The 26672-nt window shown below is 36.8% G+C and overlaps 1 protein-coding gene across 1 annotated transcript in view; it reads left to right on the top strand.

Moving 5' to 3' along the window:
- Window positions 1-5733: 5733 nt before the first annotated feature.
- The window catches only part of LOC117701317 (uncharacterized), a 408908-nt gene continuing 387969 nt past the window's right edge, over window positions 5734-26672 (top strand). Inside the window, 5 exon segments of the mRNA XM_076706224.1 lie at window positions 5734-5808; window positions 6474-6633; window positions 7003-7088; window positions 9038-9127; window positions 10500-10599. Of these exon segments, the coding sequence (XP_076562339.1) occupies window positions 5734-5808; window positions 6474-6633; window positions 7003-7088; window positions 9038-9127; window positions 10500-10599 (511 nt within the window).

The following is a 26672-nucleotide window of genomic DNA, read 5'->3' on the forward strand; positions in this document are numbered from 1 at the left end:
AGTCAATTGAAACCCATACAGGTCCATTATTACAGGCTGGAAGTAGGGGATTTTCTAAAACCTTTGTCATCAAGACTAATGAGGATTAACCCCTAACTAATGCTCTAAGCCAGATAGTCAATGACTGGTAAGAGAACACTTCAAGACCCTTGCCCCTAAAACAGGAGGCCTCTCTATCCTAAGACAGGAGCTCAATCAATGGCTGTTGAATATCCAAAGATGGGAAAAGGAGGCTGGGGTCCTTTGTTCTGGCCTAAGGTAGGCATGGTTTCCATAATTTTTCCTAGCCTTACCTTTTGAAAAACAATTTAAAAAGGGGGACCTGTGGTGAGCTGACAGAAAGGCAGCTATCATCTTTGCAGCCATCTTGAGCCACATGCCCTGACAAGACACTTGTTTCAACAGCCTACAACAGCTGAGCACACTCTGAAAACATCTTGTTATATATACTCAGTATTTTCCCTTGGGTGTGTGTGACTTAAAGGTGTGACTTAACAAGTGAGACTTATAAAAGGTGAGAGGCAGACAGAAGAGGGGACTGGAAACTTGGAACTTGGAGGCACTAGGGACTAGGAACTTGAAACTTGGGACTTGGACTAGGAACAAGAAACTTGGAAAGAAAGAAGAAGTGAGGCTTGAGAATAAACTGGACTGTATCATACTCTGTCTGGTCTGCATTCTTAGCATCTGCCCTCACTCTCTTGCTGAACCCTGATCCGAAGACTTGAGCAGCAATATGAGCCCAGACAATTTAGCCCCCAAAGCTTGGGGCAATGTGAGCATCTTCAGTCTTCTGCTGTGCTTAGACATGCAGGTCTAAGGCTAGGAAATTGAAATATCTCAGCCTTTGGAAGCAGCCAGTTTTCTATGTCTTGTATATACATAGAAGGTAGGGGATTTCTTAGCTATGAACACAAACTAGCATTAGAGCTCTTAGCTGGCAACTGGGAACACTTCTTCCTCCTCAGGTCTATTCCTGCTTTTGTTGTTGTTCTTCTGCCTTTCTTTCTCCCATAGGCATTCTTAAACTGTTCAGCTATTGTTTCTGTAGCTGTAGCTGTGTGAACAGCTACCTTGCTGCTTTCATAGTTCAGTCTGCTGACACCTAAGCTGCCATTGCTGCTTTGCTGCCTGTTCTGTATCTCTCCTTCATGTGATTGTTTATTCCTGAGTTACCATCATAGATTAGATTATAAATAGAAGGCAAGAAAATTTCCCTTGAGGGGGCTGAAGAAATGGATCCCTTGTTAGGAACACGTGTTGCTCCAGTATATGACCTAGGTTTGGTTCCCAGAACTTATTTAATGGCTTACAACTATTTGTAATTAAAATTGCAGAAGATCCAACATATTTTTCTGACCTCTGTAGGTTTCATACATGCACATGGTACACACACACACACACACACACACACACACACACACACACACATATTTGGGCCAAACATTTACATAAAATAGAAGTAAAAATATATACAGATATAGATATATTTACAAGCATTCTTAAGAGAAATCTTTTATTGGGACTGGTGATACAAACCAGGAAAGAAAAGGCAGCAACTGGTGAATGTCTTCCTACAGACACCTTGAGCCTAACTGCTATGCCTTGTAGAACCAGTCACAGTCATTGAGGCTTATATTTTAGGCCAATCACAACCTTGCCACTAACCACCAATCACATTCACTAAGAATTATGTTTAGACAAATCACAATGGTGACTCTTAAGACCAATCATAGTAACTTTAACTTTGTATTTTAGACAAATCACAGCCAATTTAACTTTGTATTATAGACCAATCACAGCCTGGCTCTTAACAGACACTACAGCCATTTAAATTTTGTTCTGACCAATCACAGCCTTGCCTTTTAGGGCCAATAATAGTCAGTGAGTATTATATTCTCAACCAATCTCATAAGCAGTGTATGTTCTATAGTTGCCAGGATACAGTAAACATGAGACTACTTGACTTCAAGTGAGTGGAGAGGTAAGGTTGACTAAGATGGAGCTCTGTTTTAAGGGCAAAATCCTTAGTTATTTCTTGTTTAATCTTGGCCCAGTCATTGAAATAGGGATGGTGAAATCACCAACAGTAAACTGTGAATGTGATAATTTCATGATTCAGTTGTATCAGTTAATAGTTAACATAAAGCTGTATAGTTAACTGTCTGAGTTCTCCAGGCTTAATTGTCTAACTTGGTCTTTAGGAAATAGCTTTTCTTTTCTTGAGTAATACTATTTATAGCACAGTTCAAAATTTCTGGTACCCTCAATTGACAAAACCAAACCAAACCAAACTGAACCGAACCGAACCGAACCGAACAGAACAGAACCGAACAGAACAGAACAGAACAGAACAGAACAGAACAGAACAGAACAGAACAGAACAGAACAGAACAAAACAAAACAAAAAAACAAAAGACTGGCTGTATTTTAAATACTGACCAGTTTTATCATGAGGGTCATACAGTGCAACAACTACATAAAAGATGGTTAATAATAAGTGATAAGTTATAGATCATGAATTTAAAATGATAGATTATAAACAACAGATAATAAATTATAGAATATAAAATATAAAGGATTAGATAATAGATAATAAATTGAAGAATTGAAGAGTATCCTAGAAGAACAAAGATGAACATTAGCTAACATATGATAGAGGAGAGATATGGGATAAAGGAAAAGAGATCTGATTATAGACACAGAATGGGTAAAGTGTAGAAGAGAGAGAAAAAGATGATGTATGTAGAAGGTCTAGAAGATAGATGCTAAAAATGGAGATAGAGACACTGTAGGCAACATAGAGATGGGACATAGACACAGGTTAAAGATAGAGAACAGACAGAAGATAGACATAGGATAACTAGAAGATAGATAGAAGACAGACAAAATAGCTACACTCTAACTTCTAGAGTTTGCATGATAGATAAATAGGGGATAAACAAAGAATAGATAAAGGAAAGAGGATAATTATATGAAAGAGAGACACAGGGGAACTAGATGTTAAGGATAGATGAAAGAGTGAAAAAGGTGGCCAGAGGATAAATGATACATGGATTGTAGACAGACACGGGGAAGCTAGAAGATACATGTTAGATACATGGCAAACAGACACAAGGTAGTTAGGAGACAGATGATACATGAAAGACAGTCACAGGATAGCTAGAGGATAGATGATAGATAGAACACAGACACAGGATAGCTAGAGGATAAATGAACCATAGGTGGAAGAAAGGCATGGGATAGCTAGAGGATTGATGATAGATGGAAGTCATATACAGGAGACTATTGAATTGTAGATAGATAGATAGATAGATAGATAGATAGATAGATAGATAGATAGATACATAGATACATAGATAGATACATAGATAGATACATAGATAGATAGATACATACATAGATAGATAGATAGATAGATAGATAGATAGATAGATAGATAGATAGATATGTAGACAGGTAGATATATGAGAGATGGAGCAAAGAGAGATACATAGATATTAGATAGATAGATAAACATAGATACAGGCTAGCTAGTAGATATATGTTCCATGGATTTTACAGAAATACAAGATACCTGGAGGTTATATATAAGATGTATGGATAGAAGCCAAACAGAGTAGAGCCAGAGGATAGATGATACTTAGATTATAGGGATTAAGGGTAGCTAGAGGATAAGTGCTATATCTATAGTATAGAGATACATGATAGAAAGAGGATAGATGATGTATAGATAGATGGAATATAGAAACAGGATAGCTAGACGATAGATAGATAGATAGATAGATAGATAGATAGATAGATAGATAATTACAGAGATTCAGGACACTTAGACAAAAAGATGCATATACATCAATGTTAAAAAGATGCAGACTAGCTAGAGCATAGATAATAGACAGACAAAGAGGATAGCTAGAGGAGAGATGTAAGACAGACACAGGAGGGTGACTGAAAGAAGATTGATGATAGGTAGGTAAATAAGTTGGTAGGTAGACAGAAAGATAGATAATAGACATATAGATATAGATAAGTAGAATGCATGAAAACTAGAAGATAAATGATTCATGATGGCATAGTTACACAGGATATCTAAGAGACAGATGATGGATGGATAGATAGATAGATAGATAGATAGATAGATAGATAGATAGATAGATGTGCAGGCTAGCTAGCAGATACATGAACTATGGATGGCATAGTGTCACACTGTATTTGGAAGAAAGATATTGGATATAAGGATGGAATCCAGGCACAGAATAGCCAGAGTATAGTTGATGGTTTACAGAGTCAGGGTAACTAGATGATAGATGATATATTAATGGTATAGACATACATGATGGGGATTAGATGATGTATAGGTGATGGAATACAGGCACAGGATAGATAAATGAGAGATGGTAGATAATACATAGCTGAATGATACGCACAGAAAATTTGGAAGATTGATGATAGATAGGACATGAGAAGGGCAGCTAGAAGATAGATGGCACATGGGTAAAATATAGACCTCAGGTTGCTAGAGGATAGTTGGTAGATCTATGGATAGAAGATAGCTAGAAGATAAAAAATAGAGAGATCAGAGATTCAGGGTAACTAGATGATAAGTGATGCATTAATGGAATAGAGATATAGGATAGCTAGAGGATAGAATATAGATAGATGAAAGATAGGCAAAATATATCCAGAGAGTAGTTGATCGAAGACAATCACAGGAAAGCTAGATGATTGATGATTGATTGATTGATAGATAGATAGATAGATAGATAGATAGATAGATAGGTAGGTAGGTAGATAGATAGGGAGGTAGATAGGGAGGTAGATAGATAGATAGATAGATAGATAGATAGATAGATAGATAGATAGATAGATAGATAGATAGATAGATAGATAGATATGTAGGTAGATAGGTAAATAGATAGGTCAATAGACAGATAGATAGATAGATAGATAGATAGATAGATAGATAGATAGATAGATAGATAGATAGATAGATAGATAGATAGATAACAGATATTTCTGTTAGTCAAAGGTATCTAGGTATAGCCTAGAGACTCAGAATAGCTACAGGACAGCTGATAGGTAGTATAATAAAGTCAAGATAGATATAGAATAGATGGCAGATGCAGCACAGTGAGAAGACAAAGGATAGATAGTAGACAGATAGGTGATCAACCATGTGGATAGACACAGGATAGCTGGAATGTAGATAATTTGAAAGATATACAAAGCATAGTTAGGATTGCTAGGGAACAGTTGATAGTTGGGTAGAAGGCATATAGAAGATTGTTCAGAGGATAGGCCATAGACATATTGATGATAGACACAGGTGTGTAGAAAGATAGATGACTGATTGGTGATAAGTCATGCAAGGTGGAAGATAATAGAGATAATGTAGACACAGGAGAACTATTTGATAATTGACAGATGAAAGTTAAACACATGATAGGTAGAGGGAATATGATAGGGAGAGACACAGGCTATCTAGAACATAGATGATTCATAGATGGAACAAGGGCACATGATAGTTGGGGTATAGATGATCCATAAATGGAAGATAGACTCAGAATAGCTGCAGTGTAGGAGATCCTTTGATGGGAGATAGACTCAAGATAACAACAGGATACATGCAAACATAGACATAAGATGATTATCAGGCATAGAGCAAGATAGACATAAGACGGCTACAGCAAGGAGATGCTATAGATTGTACAAAGATGTTTACTTAGTAAAATAATGGTCTTATTTGGTTTTAGAATCCACCTTTACCCGACTGAAAAAAATGGAGAGGAATACACAAAAAATGAGGAGGTAAGAATTTGTAATACAATTGGCAAAGCTTTGTGTTCTGACCTCTGTTGTTATTTCAGATGTAGACAAACTTTGTCAGGGAAGTTGAGGGTATTTTGGTCTCTTCTGTGGGTTTTCTCTTCCCCCAGTTTCATTGTAAGACCTGGTAAGAATTACTGTTAAAGCAGGTGAGAACAGAAGGGAAGCTAAGTCTTGCTATTTCACTCAAGCTAGTTCAGGTTTAACTTAAGTGATTGCTAAACAACAGTGCCAGACATTGTATTAGGCTGTACTGGGAAGACATGGAAATGGATTGGTTTTTACTTTTAACAGCCTCACAGCCAAAGGGTGGAAACATTGACTTTCATGTTATTGTTATAATAGAAATAGATCTTATTTGTTTGCTTGTTCATTTATCAATTATTTTGGAAACTAGCTCATGATATTAACCCAAGACTTGCATCAAATCCACAATCCTTCTGCCATCTCACCAGAGTACTGGGATTAAGGCCATTTTCTGATATATCCTGCCACAGTAGTTGTAGTGTATAATGAAGACCTTGGATGTTATATGAATGAAAAAGATTTGTCTTTCTGTCGTCTTAGTCCTCTTTTGGGGCACCATATCAGTAATTAGCCTCAGCTTTATCATACATAAAGCTCATGTTTACTTCTCTGTAAATTAGTGGTGCCAGAGGATAACCCATGAAGATCTTCACAATTTGTTGAAGAGAATTCAGAAACTGATGAATAAACTTCAGAGACTGATGAATAGACTTGGATATGGATCATCTAGAAAGAGACCCAGAGAACAGCCTGCTATTGCCTCTCTGTCTTCTCAAAGAGGTTTGACTTAGGTCCATTTCCGTGATTCTATGCACTCTTTGTGGCTACACTTTTCAAAATATTTTCTAGGCCGTGCCCACTCCCTTACAATGCATTTCTTCTTCAACCCTCTTCAAAATGCCTATAGCTGCTAGCACCCTACTTCACGAGTTCTACACACACCCTGTTCTCATCACTTTCACAGAGCTCACATAAAGATGGAAGGAGAGATTCAATCCCCCAAGGTTTTCTTTGAATCTCTACACATGAGTAATGGAACACATAAGCACCCCCTACCAAACTAACAAAGTATTTCTCTAAATTATAAGCTGAGAATTCTAATATCAATAGTTATCTTAATTTAACACCTGTCATTTCTTTTATGCAAAGGAATATTCAATGTACAAACAACTTATGAACAAAACACTGTCCCTGTTTTTAATACCTATGAAGAATACCATAAGACGGTTCTTCAGGTAAGGGTCATTTAATTTGTTGTTTACATTTACATGTCGATCACCTAGAATGCAAGATGCACTACATCACATTTCAAAGCACAGCTGGAAAAGAAAAAGTTTTCAAACAATAACGAAGCAAATATTATAACAATACACACTCTTAGATGGAAACCTAAGCCACGTGCGGGCATCTTTTATCCTTTCAAGCACTTTTATTTAAAAACCCAAGGTAGGTAGGTATCATATATTGAAATTTGTGTTGTGAAGAGGCTTCAGAATATCTCATTTGAAATCTGTCAATACTTTTATGAAACCAAATGCATATTTAAACTATTCCAGAAGCTGACTATAAACTGCAGAGATGGTTGTAGGCAAAAGTGCAGGCTGTGTGCTGTGAAACTGTGAAAGTCACTCTTCTACAACCTTTTAGCTTCTGTCTGGTATTAGGAACTTCCCTGGAAAACCTTTTCTTAGAGAAGTTTTTTTTATGGCACAAATATGTCGTAGGTATGATCACAGCTGTTTTTAAGCACAAAAATGGGAAAAATAATAATTTTAGGGCCTGTGGAAACAGGGACACATTGATTTGATATTTTGACTCATGAAAAAAAGTTGAAGTTTTTGTTTTTCGATTGAGCTGGGTGTTGTTAGCTCAATAACAGCACTTGTCTAGCATGTGGGTAATCCTTAATTCAATACTTAGCAAAAGTAGCATACAATTTTTGATTAACACAATGATTCTTGGAGGTGGTCAGTTGCTATTTATGTGCTACAAATATCTTCTCTTGCATGAACCTTTGGGTGAGGATAAACTCAAACCAGTTCCAAACCACAACAGGTAATAAGACAATATTTGAAACTAATTGTTCATTTCACTAATGATTATGGTATGAAGATATGCATGATCACTTAGGAGTACTGGCTACTCTTGCAGAGGAGGTAGGTTTAATTCTCTGTACTCACACTGCCACTCACAATGGTCTGCAGTTCCAGCTACAGAGGATCTGATGCCTTCTTCTGGCCTGTATGGGTACCAGGTACACACATGGTACACAGACACATATGCAGGGAAAAACACTCATACACACAAAATAAAAATATTTTAAAACATTTGTGCTTTTTTATTGTACAATTCACTTTATCAGAGATTTATCACCAGTATTGCTTCTTTCAAAGGACTGATTGCCATTTTGTGTTTACAATGAGGCACTGTTACTTGCAACTATCTACTTGTATGAATTCTATGAGCTTGTTTCTTAAAATAATCATTTTATTGCAGAATAGGGTAAGGAAGTACTGCTTTAAAATAAATATTGGAATTGAGGATCACACAATCAGTATCTGGATCACAACTCTAAATTTAAATGAATGAGTACATTGCATTAGCAGTAATTCCTAGGAGAGCCCCGCTTTATTTGTCCTCTTCTTAGAGGTGATACTGAGGCAGGCACACAGGTATCCACATCTCCTTTTTCTGGACAACATTTTGGTATTTCACATGCTCTAAATTTCACCTTCTGGGAAACCTGACTTCACACCATTATACATTAGAAAATTGATAGCACTAACTATATTTTTAAGTTGAACACTAGGCTAAGTATAAATGAATGTGTCTTTAAAAACGTTTAGCATTCAAATACTAAACATATTTAAAGTGTGACCATCTACACTAAGAAATGAATATTTCTAGTGTGAGATGGAAAGTTTAGTTATTGATTTTGGGTACACTGAAATATGTTTGTCCAAGTGGCACATCATTGATAAATATCTCATGCTTAAGGTGAAGTAGATTCTGTGTAGGAGGCAGAATAATAGAATTTTAATTAAGGATGTGCCTACTTTATAGATATGTAAGAAATGCAATACATTTTCTGTGTTCTATTCTAATAATTTATACACTCAGAAATAAAGCTATCATTTTATTATTGTTCCACTATTTAATTATGTTATTATTCTGTCTTTATTAGTCATTTGAAAATATTTCAATTGTACTGAACATAGAAGGAAAAGTTGTTTTTGTATCCCAGAATGTGACACCTCTTCTTGGCTATCTTCCAGTAAGTTCTTGCAGCTTTTGGGGAAATGGGTCATTATTGATTGTTGTTCATAAGTTATTTCTTTTTATCCTCATATAAGTCATTGGTGTTCAGCTATGACTCTGTGACATCATTTTCTCTACTAGTTTCAGTGTTTAGTCAATAAAAACAAGCTGGAATTCCGGCAAAAGTTCTTACTCTTCCCTCAGCCTATCCACTCCTCTCATTTTTGTCTAAGATGAAATGTCTGTCAGAAAAATAAAACCTACTACTTGTTAAGAATCTCAGAAAATGGCACTGAGCAGGGTTAATGCCTGACTTCTTTTGTAATGACTGAGTGCTTGTGCTTTCATTCTTGATTTAAAGAAAGGCCTTGTCAATATCAGGTGAGCATACACCTACTGAGCTAGTCTCCAGCCCAATGATTCTATTTGAAAAGATGCCACCTCTCTTCGACCAATGGAAGAATAGGTAACACCTCTTGGTACTTTATATTTCACATCAAATCTGTTGAATTTTTAATTTTTAACTTTTGTCAAACTCCTTTAAAAAATTAACACACAAAATAATTGGGTTTCACTATGGCTTTCTTTCTTTCTTTCATTCTTTTTTCCTTTCTTTCTTGGCAAGATAAGGTAGCATTCTATAGTTCAGCCCGCCCCAAAACTCCTTATGTAGCCTCAGGTTGTTCTTGGACTCAGGGCATTCCATTTTATATATGGACCAATGAAAATATTTTTATTGAAAAGATAAGTGTCCCTTTATGGTACAGGGGGAAGGGTTGAACTTTTTCCATCAAAATAAACAAGGATAAATTAAAATGTAGAGAGGGCATGGGACTTGAAAGTATGAGGAAGGTGCAAACAAGAAAGGATTCACATTGAAGAGTGAGAAAGTGCAGAGTCAGGGGAAAGGCTTTCTGGCAGAGTTGTATAGTCACTGGTTGTGTGGCACGGTTGTGTGGCATGGTTCTGTGGCATGGTTGTGTGGCACAGTTTAGTGGCACGGTTGTGTGGCACAGTTGTGTGGGGTTTTCCATCCAGATTCACTTGCTTGGTTCAAGACTGGAGACAAAGTTATGGGTGAGGAGCTGAGAATTTTTTCCAGGCTCATACAAAGAGGGAAACAAGACAGGGTGAGGATTACAGCATCTGAGGTCTATGAAATGGGTAGGGAAGAATCCAACTACTTGATGGAGATAATGCACAGGAAAACTGTGGACAGAATGGATTGTAATGTGGAGTAATCACTAGAGGGTTATGCAAACTGCCTGAAGCACTGCACCTATAGGTATAAATGGCATGGGCAGCACTAAACACCTATGGCAAGGATACAGGGAAGACTAATGGTATTAGTATTGAAAGCAAAATCTGTTCTTTCTCCTGCTCCCTAGGAAGATATAATTGGGACGAGCCTATTAAATCTTGTTCATGATGAACAAAAGGATGACATATCTGAGAAGATCATTCTAAATCTTCCATTGGCAAATATAGGTATGCATACATGGTTTTGTTTTCTTTTTTAATTTAATTTTTGAATTGTGTGTGAAAAGTAATACTTAGCTGAACAATTCCTTGCTCTCTTACACCTTAGTAGTTTTTGAAAAAAAATCAGTGTAGTTGCTGATAATATATCTATTTAAGTTAATAGCCTATAATTTCAAATAGTACATTTCTCACACTAAAAATTATTTCTTCTAGAGAATTATGGAGGAGCTCAATAGGACATTACTCTCAGATGATGAGCCCTCACACGCAGTGGAAGAGTTCAAGAGAGCTGATGGATGCTGTGGGAGGAAGAGTGGGGTACCTCTAAGGATGTAGCCCCTAGCAGTGGTTCTCAACCTTCCTAATGCTGAGACCTTTTAATACAGTCTCTCATGCTGTGGTAACCCCCCACCATAAATTTATTTTCATTGCTACCTCATAACTGTACTTTGGCTACTGTTTTGAATGGTAATGTAAATATCTGATATGTACATGGTCTTAGGTGACTCCTATGAAAGAGTTGTTCTACCCCCAAAGGGCTGAGAACTGTTGCTCTAGTGGAAGGATATGGGTAGTACACAGTGGAATTGTGTATTTTGGGGGACACAAAGTTAGGAAGGACTGAGTGGATATGTGGAACTGGATCTGAGCTAAGTTGGAGGGAATGGGAACATGATCAAAATATATCACATGCATATATGAAACTCTAAAAGAGTCAATAAAATTAATTGAGAAATCATCCCACCCTGTCTTAGTATTTACAATAAAACATAATTACAGCAGCCTTTCTCAAATTTTAGTAGTGCTATATAAATACTAGTGTATTGTGTTCCAGCTAGTGCCTATTTTATGGATATAATAATGATATCTCTTCTGAGGACCAGCATTTATGGAAAGAAAGTTGTGTTCTTTACAATATTGTCTTGACTAAGGAAGACTATTATTGTCTGAAATAATCCATCAGACTACATAAATTTACTTGTATCTTGCTCTCTTTAGTGGGAAGCCTAATCGAATTTTGCTGTTATATAAGAAAAGGAAATGTAGGTCAGAGTGGCCAGGACACATATTGTTACAGGACCATGTACCAAGGGAGATATATATCAGTATGTGAAATTCATCTTGTACCTACAGGATTCTTATGATGGTAAGCAACCCAGATGATGATACTTACATGATGTCCATGAGTGCTGTATTCCCTGATTGCTAGCATACTAATTCTTGTATTACTGTCACTGTGAAATACCTGATACCACTACACTCACAATTTCTGACTACATTAGATATTTAAAAATACTGAAATTTATAAGGTGAGGTCATATAGAAAAATGGATGATTATATAGGTTGAGGATGTGGATGTCTCCTCTGACAAAACAAAATAATTTTAAAAACCTAATCCAAAAAAATGTTTACTGCACTGAATAGCTTAAAGGGAGCTCCATGAATAACTTGAATAAGTTACAGATGGATTTTGTAGTTTGTAAACCATACCACAAATTAGATTCACTGGAGTCTAGAATTCTAACATTATATCAAGGGCCAATATATAGAATATAAACTCTAAATCTCTATACACTGACCTGGGGAAAGAAGTCATTTCACCTAAATTTTTCAATAGATAACATTTATGTCAGGTGTAGTATGGGACCTAGTTTTTGAGGGTTAAGGAAGTACAAGCTGAGAAATCAAGATATAAAATTAAAATTGACCCTTAAAATATCTGAGTTAATCAAAGGTAAGGTATAATACTTTTTTGCTTCAGGTACACAAATGCGTGTTAAAATATTTCTCCTATTTCTTTCTTGAAAGTTAAAGGTGAAATATCATTAAAAATCACTTGGACAGATGCATGAATACACACACACACACACACACACACACACACACACACACACAAACACTATTTCTTTTAGAGACTAACTCAAGAATCCATAGGTCAAAAGAAAAAGATTGACATCAGCACAAAAATCACACCTTTGATTTTTCAGGATGCATGCCTCATACATTAGTGGTGACCATGTGGGGATTCTGGGGATCTTAGCTGGAAGGGAAGGAAGATAAAGAGAAGCCCATGGCTCAGAATCTTGAAAACTGCCAGTGAGGTGACAAACAGCATTGTGATGTGGAAGTTGTCTGCCTGCTCTCTTAGCCAGGATTGCTTCTGATTTAATTGCCATTATGTCTGTCACCCTTAGAGTCATTTGTATTTTTTGGAAACTTCGGTCCTAATAGCAGAAAGATTTGGTCTTCTGCTCCAAGGCTGTTATGGGAGGAAAAGTACTATGTTGTGGGAAACATTTCTGTTCTACGTACGCCAGATGAGTCAGTGAGTATGCTCTATATCTCTCTCTTATTGATGGGCACAGCATTTTCTCTTCCAGCTACTGGACATCAGTATACATACATTTAGTATTCAGCAAGGAAAGAACAATTTGTATATTAGTTTTATAAAGTGAATTTTCATGTCCTCCCTCCCTCACAACCTTAGGTACTTGATTGTAAAGGCTTTTTACAGGCCAAAGGAAAAGCTAGTTATTAAAATTCATGTGTTAGACTGAAAATCATTTAGTTTGTATTTTCAATGACATGAAATACTTTTCATGTCCTAGATACTGCAGTAAGTACCAGGGAATCACATACAGGCAGCTAACAGACAAGGCACTGATAAAAGGTGTCATGGGAAAGTGAGCTGGTGATTTCTGTTTTGAATAGGGTACCCCCAAGTCTAACAAAGGCAGTCTATACAGAGAGTGCACTGACCTCAATTTGGAGAGTTTGAAGGAATAAAATTGCTTATGTGACTCAAATAAGGGAAAGAGTGAAGGGGATGGTGGAGACAGGAAAGTGATAGATTGTGCAGAACTTTGCTCACTGTAGTAATACATACAGAATTTATGCTAAACAGAGTATGATCTCAACTGAAATCCCTAGGCTGCTTTGAATGTGGAACATGAAGTATAAAGAAACAAGAATGGAGATAACCAGATGTGAATGGCAGGAATCTGGGTTGATTTTAGTCATGGGGATGGAAACTCCAGGGCTAACTAGAACAATGAAGACTGGGTAGTGTTAGCAGCCTATATAAAGAGCTCTGTTTGGCTGTGGACCATGTTTCTATTGTGATGCCATAGTAGATCACTCCTAGATTCAATTTCAGAACAAACCACTTTTCCATATTGAAGAGAGTGAGGAAAGTTGTATAGAGGAGAAGACTGAAGGATGTTGTCTGATTTGATTGCCTCATTCACTCTTCCTTCATACCAACCCTCTGGGATCTGAGTTTTATCTTCTGCCATAAGAATGTAGACTTCTAATATACAGGATGACTCAGCCCAATATCTGTTTCCTATTCTGAGAAAGAGAAAACAAATTTTGCTTGTCCCACCCATATTTCACTAGTCTCCATCATGGAACCAGAAAGTCTATTTGCGATTTCCTCCAGTTTTTCTCTCTGTGCCTCTAGGATATTGTTTCTATACCAGTTGATATTTTGGAAAACAAATTAAAGAGAACAGAGATAGCAGTCAGAGGAGTCTTTATAGTGTGTGGGTGTAAAATAGCAAGCAGTGAATCAAAGTAAAATTCCTTGATCTACTAGTGTTGGACTAAACCACTGTATGTGCATAAGTTGTAAACCTAGCATGTTTTTCAAACTGACGTGACACTTGGATTAACTTGAATATATAATGCATGTTAGAAATGTCAAGTTTTTCTAGTACATAGGTACATTTAATGCCAATTAGGGGGTTAGAAGAAGGTGTAACTCTTCTCTGTACAAAGCTGTAGATTCGATTCTCAGAGATGCTAAAATGGTGACAACTGATGATGCTAATTTTTTGCAGGCACAACCAGTTAACATTCAAACAAATGCTGTAGATGATGATTCCGATGATGACAGTACTATACAACACCATAGGTAAGAGGTATCATGGCTGTAAATAATGCAGAGCCAAAACAGGATTTTTTTTGGTAAATAAAGGCAAAATAAGAAAGATTAAGAATTTTAAAATGACGAATTAGCTTTTCTGAATCTACCATATCATTTAATATAATTTATTGTCTTCCAACAGAATAAACACGGATAAATGGTTTTTAATTTTTAATTTTTAACATACTCAAATTATGTTTAAAACTACAGAATTTTTCTTGCCTTTCTGTCTATTTTTCTCGCAACTACCTACCTGCTTACCTACCTACCTACCTACCTATATACATACATACATACATACATACATACATACATACATACATACATCTGTATGTGTGTTTGAGTAGACCACCACCAATACCTCTTCCAGTTTCCAGATCTGTACATTTTAATGTATGGAAGGAATCATTTAACTACTGTCTGTTGTATCATTTCCTAGATTAATCCAATAATGGTTCTAGAAAAAAGTGACAGAAAAGAGCACATAATATACATCTGAGGTTGTTCCCTAATGATGCAGCAGTGGCTTATATCCTGCTCCATCCACACAGGACAATGGAGCAAAACATTCACTTGCTCTCAGGTGAAAAGATGTCTAGTGCAGGTCACATTATTTGTCAGTTTGTGTGTGGGAGAGAGGAGGGGAAAGGGGAGGGGCAAGAGGGAGAAAGAAGGAAAGTGAAAAGGAAAGGGAGAGGGAGAATTGGGAGAGAGGCTCGAGGAGAGAGAAAGCCTGAGTGCAAGAGAAAGTGAGAAAGAGCTAGACAGCAAGAGAGAAACAGAGAGAGAGGGAGAGAGAGAGAGAGAGAGAGAGAGAGGGAGGGAGGGAGGGAGGGAGGGAGGGAGGGAGAGAGAGAGAGAGAGAGAGAGAGAGAGAGAGAGAGAGAGAGAGAGAGAGAGAAGAGAAGAGAAGAGAAGAGAAGAGAAGAGAAGAGAGAGAGACAGATTTTCAGGCTTTCCAGGAACTCACTATATAAAGCAGGCTGGCCTCCAACTCACAGAGATTCTCATGCCTCTGCCGCCCATGTTCCGGGGTTACATGAGTGGGCCACCATGCACAGCCTGACAAAGGCAAAAATTTGCCTTATGCTTTCAAACAAAACCCAAGCTTGGCTTTGAGACAGTTCTGTCAAGCCAAGTAAATTTAAGGTGAAAGATAGATTAATGTCTGAAGTACAAGGGAGAGCTAGGGGTCCCAGGTTACTTACTACCTTAAAAAAATCACGCTTGGGAACAGATGGATAAAAAGTAACAATATTTTGCAGCCAAGGCTCGGGGCTTACAAAAAGTCCAGGATGATGTGAAGTGTTTAAACTTCAGTGACTGGTTTCAGTTGAAAACAAGAGGAATCTGAGTATTGTATGGTTGTCCCTTAAGACCCAGGGCTTACAATCAGAAGCCTGTGAAGGCTCTGTTCAAAGCCTGCTGGCCACCAAGCCTACCTGCTGTGAAGCCTGCCTAGACAAACTGAATTTTGCTCATCTATAAGTTCATATCAGGGAACTCAACAGAGGCAGAAGGTGGATTAGAGGTTGCCTCTGGCCAGGTATTGTGTGCAGAGTGGATGGGGACAGAGAGGAATGGTAGCTAGAACAGTGGAATACCTTTTCTGAGCTATGAAAATGTTCTCAAACTGTCTTGGGGTTGGAGAGTTATCTTAGTGGTTCCCCAGAGTAAGTCACCAGCATATAAAGAAGTATGTAAATATGAAAGGGCTAAAAATGCAAAGGAAACTAAAATCATTATAATCATCTTATGATCTGAATCGACCAGAAATCCTTGAATTGAAAGCTTTAATTGAAGTGTTTGAAATGTGTGTTTTGACACTTTAAAAAAAAAAAAAGGATTTCTCCACTGGCAGGGAATGTAGCTCAGTTGACAGAGGGCTTACATAGCATAAACCTACCAGCATATGCCTTTGATATCTGAGTTGAGAGGTGGGGGCACATAGAGCAATTTAAAGACAATCATTATCTGTGTATTTTGGCTACATGTATGTCTGTACACTGCATATCTCCAGTGAAAAACAGCAGTTGGAAAGGGGTGTGAGATACTCTGGAACTGGAGTTACAGAGAGGTGTAGGCTTCCATTGAGGGAGCTGGGAATTGAAACTAGGGCCTCTGAAAGAGAAGTCAGTATTCTTAACTGCTGAGTCATTCCTCCAGCCCCAAAATAAAAAGTCTAATGTCTTCCTTGACAACATACTGAGTTTAAGTCTAGCCTGGGTTATGTGAGATCCTACCTTCAAGAAGAAATCAACACGTGTTTTGTATATATGTATACCCATACATGTGTATGTGTGTTATGTTAGAATTTTCTCTAAGTGTTAACTATTGTAAATAATATGCTTATTTTTAAATAATATCACACTGAAAATCAAAGCAGTTAGAGTAAAAATTGTACATTTCATGCCCAAATAATATATGCAGATGTCTGCAATAACTCATTAACTGGCTTTTCCTGTTTTAACTCTTCTTTATGCCATCAGAATCTCATAAATATCACTTAGCACATTTACTGTTAGGTTATCTTGCTTCTTTCTTTTTCTTTTTCTTTTTCTTTTTCTTTTTCTTTTTCTTTTTCTTTTTTTTCAAGACAGGGTTTCTCTGTGTAGATCTGGCTATCCTGGAACTCACTCTGTAGACCAGGCTGGCCTCGAACTCAGAAATCCACTTGCCTCTGCCTCCCAAGTGCTGGGACTAAATTCGTGCACCACCACTGCCCGGCTGTTTATTTTTTAAAAGAGAGACATGTTACTATACATCAACCTCTCATATTTTGTACTGATGGTGGGTTTCTTGTTGCTTGATCTCCCAAATATAAACCTTGTTTTTGTGTTCTTGTCTTTGCAAGACTAGAATAAGATTTAGGACCAGGACATAAACTATGTTGGCTAAGTGTTTTTCCACAGAATGAAACCTCTAATTCTATGACACAGGACATTTTAAAGTTAGACAAACAAAGTAGTGGGTTGACTTATGGTATTTCCATGCATACATATCATTATACAACGTTATTTTCAATATGATTTTATTCATTCTTTAAGAATTTCACACAATGTATTTAGGTTATATTATCTCCAATTTCTCTTCCTAATGCTTCACAGATCAGTTGCTATGTATTTTCTCCTGTGGTGTGGCCATCAATCCAGTCAGAAATTGGTTGGTTGCACCCATAACATTGTAATGCCATGATTGTAAACATGGGCATGTCTTGCCATGCTAGGCATTATCCTTGATCACAGTGTTCACAGCTAGTAAGCCTGTTGATGAATTTCTTTACTCAATCCCCTTCCAGTACTATGAAAGTTATCCAGCAATGAGGAAGCTTCCTGACCAATACATAAAAGACATATTAATAATGATTTCTTTATGGCTTTATTAAGGCTTCGAAAAGGCCACCGTAGGAACAAAATGCAAACAGATGCTCAGGCTGAAGTTGTGAATGTGGAAGAGTGTCCTGAAGCAGGCACAGAAGTATGTACATTGGCAGTCACCCAGAGAACCATTGGGGCCTTTATTCTTGTTATGTTATTATTTAGTTAATGTGTGTTATCAATATAGAAAGTCTTTCATTTCAATAAGTGTCTTATGAGCATGACAGTTTCTGTTATTTTTTTCCTTACTGTAAGTAACTGCCATGCTTAGAATAGTCCTTGTGCTTATCCTGACCCTAAGTTGAGCATCTACAAATGGTTTAAAATAACATTTGACTAAAACATAAGCAGGCTTAGGGAAAACTGACATCGTTTGATTCTTTTATTCTTTTATTCTCCTAACTTGCACTATAGCGTTAACCCTAGAAATTCTAGTGTACAATTCATTTATTTCTTACAGCCAAAATACTCTTACTGATATTTTCCATTTAATCTGCCTAAAACATTATCTCATACTTGGCATTTATTGTGTTTGAAGCCTACCTTACATGTGTAGGAACTCTGAGAAAACCCATCAGTGGCCACTTCCTCTTTGAGGCTTAGAACCCCAACAATATTTTTAAGGATGTATAGGTGTGTGTGTGTGTGTGTGTGTGTGTGTGTGTGTGTGTGTGTGTGTGTGTGTGTAATTATGCTGTTGTATGAGATGTGCTTAATTAGACCAAAGAGCAGAGTTAAGCCTGTGTCTGCCATGAAACATCCCCATCAGAAGACTTGAGCTGAGGGATCTGTCTCAGCAACACCTGCCTGAAGATTCCTGCAAGATACTTCCTAAAATTACATAGACCTACTAACATTATCTATTAATTTGAAATAAACTTTCATTTGAATATCCTGAGGCTGATGTATCATGTCATTATAGCCTCTTGTACTCTGCAAACACACTTATGTCTTTGCATGTCTTAGCTCCCAGATATCTATAGGCCAAGTTCATATAAGCAAGTACTTCTGACAAAAAAATGCAAAAAGTTTACAGAGTCTAAGCTGTATAGATTCATATAACCAATTCCAAGGTTAAGGGAAGTTAATAAATTTCCTTGTGCTAAACAGAAAAGCAACCATAGGGAAGCTACCACAGGAAAGAAATGTGGAGTCCTTGTGGATAATACAGCCTCTAAGCTTTGGCATTTCTGATTGGGTTGTGCATGCACATATATGTATGCTCTCATAAAAGGAAACTTTTCTAATTAAAATTATTGAGCTTATTACAATTTTTACTCATGCAATTGGGAGCTATGCTACAGTAAGAGCATTCTGAGAAAAATGGATAGACAAATAAAACCACACAGAATCTTCCACTTTGTAAACTTGTGTTTATCCTGAAACAACGTCAAGGTCTCATAATATAAATTTTTAAAGATGGGCAGGAATTAAATAAATGTTATTCAAAATATTATGCTTTTCAGCAGGTCTAGACACTCATCGTTTGTTCTCACACAATGGCTGGGAAATAATTCAGCACTCAGGGAAGGGGCCATTTCTCTATTTTCAAGAAATCATTAAATTTCATTGTATATATGTGTATATATATATATATATATATACACACAATGAACTTTATATATATGTATATATACATATATATATATATATATATATATATATATATATATATATATATATGTGCGTGTGTGTGTGCACATCATGTGTGTGTGTGTGCACATGTGTGTGTGTGTATACACACATATACATTTGAGAAACACTCTAAATTACATTGAAGCCCACTGTGATTGGATATCTTCTATTATCAATGCAATATTGGAGACTCCTTAAAATAGCAGGATTTCTTCTTCACTGGGCTTGTTTGGGGAAAACATCCACTTTTCTCTCTACCAGATGAGCATCACATACTCTAAATTCAATTATGGTATCGATTTTATTTTTTCTTATAGACACTTTTCACTCAGCAACTGAGATTCCTGAAATGCTTCCCCATGCTAATGAGGCATTCCAGGTACCCTAATCCAATAGCTGATGACCATTAGCCATCTTGCCTGTTCCTACTCTACTTTTCCCAAAGTTTCATGATATCACCCTAGTAAAAAAGTAAATTTTGAATCTATGTACCTTGGTCTCTATAGCCAAAAGCAGGAAAATGTTCACACATAGTTCAAGCTAAGTAGATTCATATTACCAATCCCATAGTCATATGAATATAATGGCTAATTATGAACATAAATTGTGTGAAAAACATCCTGGACCTTAAACGTAAACCAGGAAGAATCAATCAGGGAGGCCAGAAAAGTAAAGACATTTAATTTTTTAGTTGAATGGCAAATCACTTTGTAGACTTCAACTACAATGGTTCGCTGTTGTTTTCACATCATGTGCAGTACTAAAGAAATTGCTTGTCAATTCATGTTGCTGTCACATCAGAAAGCTTTTACATAACCAATTGTTCTCATCATTTTCCTTTTCTTTATGGTATTAATGCTTCATAGAAACAGAATGGTGTCTTCTATACTGATTTATCTTTATTTAATGATAATAAATTTGATAATAACTTCTACCCGTACATTTATTGTGCTCTCAGTCTACAGTTCCTTACAGCTTAGGATGTTCATATTATTAGTAGAAACTTTGAGAATCCAGGCAGCAATTACATTATTTTTAGAAAGGTTGGATAGCTATGCCAAACAAGACTAACACTTCAGTTTTGCGTTCATCTACTCAGATCTGTGTGTAGATGAAACCACACCATTATGAGTAATTGGACTCAAGGCTATACTTGATTTCCTGGACCAGCTTGTATTTCATGGACTTCTAACAAGAGAGGACAGCCTTGGTGAAATGTGGAATCTTCCAAGAGCATTTCAAGTCAAGAAGAATGTAGGAACCCGTCCTGTTGGGTTAGAAAGCTTAGAGATGAAACCTTTTTGAGGAGAAGTAAAAAGTCTCTTGTGTCAGGCACTAGAGGGGTAGTGTCAGACAGAGAAGCCAAACAGCCAGGAGCAAACCCTCTTGAACAAAATGAAAGCATTTCATATTAATTTGTTAAGTGGAGACATATTAAGTAATTCCTTGTGACCAGGAACATCTCCAATACCACTCGGCTTCTATTCATTCTCAAAGTCTAGAAGAGACATATGTTTGGAAGTTACATTGCAGGTTGGCAGCAATATTACAGTACATCTACCAGTCTCATAGGCATTCTTTCTGTAATCTCAAATCTATCATCAGTTAAGTAGGGGTTGTTATGAAGGGTAGATTTTCCACTATGACTGATTATCAGCATACAGACACATAACATTAGTTGTGGGCTCTGGAACCATGAATCAGTGTGGTATGAGGTCCCTTCTATCATAAGGATATTTTCCTAGCCATCTGGGTTAAAAGTGGAAGTCTCTCTTACTTAGAGTAGCTTAGGTCTGATTTGTAACAATGCATAAGGAAATGAGTTGCCCATGCATGAAATAATGCTGAAAGGTATGAGGTAATATTATTCAAAAGAGTATATAAAATTTAACCTTTGGCAGAAAAGAAATGTATGTTCCTTTTGGTCAAAGACATTGGTCACATTAAACCTTGCACATGTGTGTAACCTCTAAGGCTACATTGATTATTTTATTTTTCTGTCATGAATGCATGACATCTGCAGCCTTCCCAACGCACTTTTCTTAATCATTCCTTCGCATTCCTTCTTCCTCTCATCCACTGCTCCTCTGTTTCCTTTTCAAAAGAGCAGAATTCCCTGGGATATCAACTAAACATGCCAGAATAGAGCAAGCATAAATATAAACTATCCTATCAAGGCTGGATGAGGCAATCCATTAGGAGGAAAACTATCACACAAACAGACAAAACAGTCAGAGACATCCCTACTCCCACTGTGAGGAGTCCAAGAATAACAAGTTAAACAACCACAGCATGTATAAAGAGGGCCTACTGAAGACACACAGGGGATCTGTGGTTCTATCTTGAACCCTTATGAACCTTGCTTAGTTAATGTTGTGGGCTGTCCTCTTCTGGTTTCCTTGACATTCTGGTTCCTACAACCCTTCCTCCTCATCTTCTACTCAATTCCCTGATCTCTCCTAAATGATTGGCTGTGGATCTCTGTATATGCTACCATCAGCTCCTATAGAAATGTCTCTGATGCTTACGTAATACAGTGATCTTGATATTTGGCATAGCCAAATATCGGGAATTATTTCCTTGATTTTTGTTGCCAAAGTCCTCTTTGGTTCTAAAATAGCACTTTGTGAAAATAAAATTTTAGATTCTGACCATCTAGGGAGTGTTGGATATAGGGTCCTTCACGTGTCTTCTTGAGCCTTAATGTAGTCTAATCATGGGTTGTCCACTGCCAGGAGCTCTAAGCTGCAGTTGGATGTTCAGTAACAAATGTAAATTATAAAGTGCCTCCCCAGTGAATCCAATAGAAGGTGCTGTTTTAGGGCATGAAAAACTGCACTACTATTTGCCAGAGTTACTTTGTAGCTGTTCTGTAACTTAGCATCCAGTTTTTTGAATCTCTGGTCTTTGTAGTGCTTTGGGCATCTGAACTTGTGACAAGTTAGTCTAATGAGACCATGAGGTGCAAAGTCCCTCATGTCTTTGCTAGTCAAATGCTTCCCCCATTGGGGGACACTGAAGGGGCCGTCCAGGTCATGGAGTCTGGAAATTCAGCAACTGCTTGCCCCCTTGGGGCAGAGTGTGAATATTTGGTTTGTGGACACTGAAGGGAGTCCCAGGCCATGGATACTGAGAAACAGAAGGTCTATGTTCAGAGGTTAAAGTCCATGTTGAGGCCCGCTGGCCTTTGTTCACATGTCTGTCATTTTCAGTCATTAACAAAATTGACAGCAGAAATGGGAAATAAGCTATCATTGCTTGAAGAGACAGTGAATGTACTTGCCAAGGGTAAATACAGAAAAAAAGCAGTTAAGCAGGACCATTTGAGAGAAGATTTCTCTCCTGACAACTGTGGATATGTCTGGGAGGCAAAAGGCAGAGAACTAGAATGACCATTGTTCTATAGAATCAAGCAAAAGCTCTAGAGTGTCTGCCTTGGACCTGCATGGGCCTGTCTCAAGGTGTTTCACCTGGCAGCAGTGCTTGCAGTAGCAGGGCAATCATCCAAGCATTCTGAATGTGGAGGGACACTGAGGACCCTCTTCCTTAGAATCCAGAGTGCTACCTGGTCTGGTGCCACTGTCAGAGGCCATGACAAAGAATTGTTAAAGAAGCATCATGATTGGGAAGTGCAAGGGATGCTGAGAAGACTGTGCTCTCAAGTCCCTCTTGCTCCAGTATATTACCCTCTAACTGGAGGCCATCAGTGTTGCAGTGATGTCTATTGGGGACTTGTAACTGAATGGAAAATGCTGATCCAGAACCCTGCTCCTCAGAGACTGTGTGGAGTAGACAATCACTTTGGTATTGTACTATGGAAAGTAGAAGTGATAGAATTTGAATAGAACCTAAAATCTATGGAATGATACTACAGATATTATTCTGTATTGTAAAGATGATATATCCTAGAAAAATTTATGACAACTCTTAGTCTTTCTGGATGCTGAAAGACATTTTAAATGACTAAATAATACATATTGCAATATTATTATTGTGCAAATTATATACTATTATAGGTATTACTTGGAAAATAAACACAAAATGTTAGTTTACTTAGAGTATAGATGCAAGTTGATACTTTTATCTGTGTTTGACTAAGTGTATAGATTGAGAACACAGATGCTGTCAGACTCTTGAATGTAGCTCCTATGGGCTTAAGTAATTGCTTTGCCTGTCAAAGTGTACAGCGAGTACTTATAACATTTATGTATTAGGATTGTGTTTGGAAGGGCACACAATTCTCTTAAAGGCACAATAGGCTACTGGCTCATATTGGTGGCTCTACTTGGGCCATTTGCTTTCATTCCAATGACATAGCTGGAGCATAGTTTCACAGAATAATTTTTGAAACCCTTAGTCAAGGTGATTCTTTGAAAGATCATGTTTGTACAGCAGATGGTACAGTGAACATGTGTAAAATTGAAGATATGTATGAAGATACCATTTTACTGACAGAGAAACTTGATTTGGTATTCACACACATTGCCAGTATATTTGAGCAGGATTTTGATCTTGCTGGTTGAAAGGGCTTTGTTTGTTTCTCTGCTTTATTTGATTTATTTTGTGAATAATTTCTGTTTCCCTCTGGCTACACAGCCAATAAGCCTTGTGTAGTTTAGAAGAACATAAGCACTTTTCTATTATCTAATTATAATACTGTGCTATTCTTTTAGTGCTATGCAACATTCTTTCTCCTTGTATTTTCCAAATGTTAATCATTCACTTTCTTTTTTTAATGCCAATATATCCAAATAATTTTCATTTAAAGGCATCTATCTGCTTCCAGGAAATCCATTATTTTTCTTCAATCTGTGGTAAATACTGTTCTTGACTATTTATGTAATCACAGTTCTTATCCCCATGCTAGTACGTGTCATAATTTGGTTCGCTTATCTGAATTTCTAGTTGATTTTTCACAGTCTTTGAAGAGACTTATTTTACATACCAGAATAATCCTGCTAGGCATGAATAACTTGCTGCAGGGTTAATGGACAGACAATTATTAGTATCAATTCAGATAATATATACCATTTGAGAATTAACTTGGCAATTCTAATGTCTACACTAAATGAGTTTATCAATTTCAGTTATAGTGACTATGTTTACCTCACATAATCTATCAAGGTAAACTGAGTAGTGGTTCTATGTACATGTATGACATTACTTGATATATGATTGGCTAAGATTTCTGTGAATTATTTTACACACATGTGAATGTTTCCTAAATAATATCTTTAATACTAACATTATAAAGTTGTTCAGATAAATAACTTTTTTGCATAGTAAATTTAAAAATTAAAATAACAAAATAGTATATATTGTAGCATTTACTTCAGTGATTAATATTCTTTTGTCGACCTTTCAAAGTTATTCATTTTCTTTGTCAGACTACAAAGAAATCAGATTCATTACAGCACATTCATGCATATGCTTTTATTCACATACATATTCACATACATATGCTTTATTGATTTTATTGCATGTTTTTAAAAGAATTTTTCACTGTTGTCTTGATGATTACCAAGTTCATTCCTTTGCATGAATAAACAACTGGATTCACTGGAAAACAGAGAAGACGATGCCTTGTCAACAACCACATTAGTAACTTTATTAATTTGGGATGGGAGAAGCCTGTGACTGGAAATCAGTTAAACACAGTCTGGTTTGGATATTTAGTAAGCCTTGGATTTCTTTTCTTTCCAGTACTGGACCTGTTTAGATGATCACCCAGTTCTTGACTATTTATGTAATCACAGTCCTTATCCCAATCCTAGTACGTGTCATAATTTGGTTCACTTATCTAAATTTCTTTTAGATAAGGTGCTTTTCTGGTATTTTTCTTGTCAGAGAGTTCTGAAAACAAGAATACACCATCTCAGGGAGCCTGCTTTAATTTTTCCTTTCTGGTTATCTTTTTGTAACTCCTCCTCCTCATGTGTATCTCTCTCTCTCTCTCTCTATATATATATATATATATATATATATATATATATATGTATATTATAATTCTTAATTTATGATTGTGTGTGTGTGACTGGAGGTTTATGTTAATGCCATGTATGTGTAATGTGTTTTCATGTAGGTAGTTGCACATATGTATGGCTGTATCTGCATGTATGTGCATGTGCCTGAAGTTTCTACATTTTAATGTTATGTGTCTTTGATGAGTCTACACATTATTTACTGAAATACTGTTTGGCTTTTCTATCTAGCCAGCTTGTCCCTGGGTTTCCCAGTCTTTAACTCTCCAAAATATAGGTGAGCAGCCACACTCACTCACTTTAAGAATTGGAGATCTGATCTTTTGTCCTTACATTTGTGTGGCAAGTGCTTTAACCAATCAAAAAACTACCAGCTCATATTATTTTTTTAAAAAATGCTATTAAGAATTGACTTTTATGTCCTTTATTTCTTTCTTAGAAAGATTGTTGGTGGCATACATAAAAGCTGTTGACTTCTAAATGTTGATTTTGTATTATTCCTATTTGCTGAAAATGTTTATATGAGTTTTCTGCTGAAGGCTTTAAAGCACAGGTCATATTTTCTACAAATATAGATCATTTGACTTCTTCCTCTCTTATTTGTAGTCCTTGTGGCTTATAATCTAGTATAGCACTATGTAAATCACTACATAGGTTTTCAAATGTAGTCTTATTATAAAACCTAGATGTCACACTCCTGGACAAATACTCAAAAGATTCTAAGTCCAATTACTGACATATATGCAATGTATCTTTATTACTGCAATGTTCACACTAGGTAACTACTACTGTGATAAACCAACATTATGTAGGCAAATTATAGAAGAACAGAGTTTTTTTAAGAGGGCTGACATTTTATTAAGGATGTTGGTTCTGCCTGCTTCCCACCCCCCTCTTTTATTGAATATAATATTTACATTTCAAATTTTATCCCCTCACTGCATTCGCCCCACCACCCAGGAACCCTTTATCCTATCCCCCATTCTCCTACTTCTATGAGGATGTGCACCTACCTAAACCCCACTCACCCCTCCCCACCCTCAGATCCCGCCCCCTGCCCACTTCAAAGATCTCCTCTCTCACCTATGCCCAACAAGGCCTTCCTCCCCTACATATACAACTGGAGTCATGTGCCTCTCCATATGTGCTCCTAGGCT

Source organism: Arvicanthis niloticus, assembly GCF_011762505.2.
Source record: "Arvicanthis niloticus isolate mArvNil1 chromosome Y unlocalized genomic scaffold, mArvNil1.pat.X SUPER_Y_unloc_4, whole genome shotgun sequence".
NCBI lineage: Eukaryota > Metazoa > Chordata > Mammalia > Rodentia > Muridae > Arvicanthis > Arvicanthis niloticus.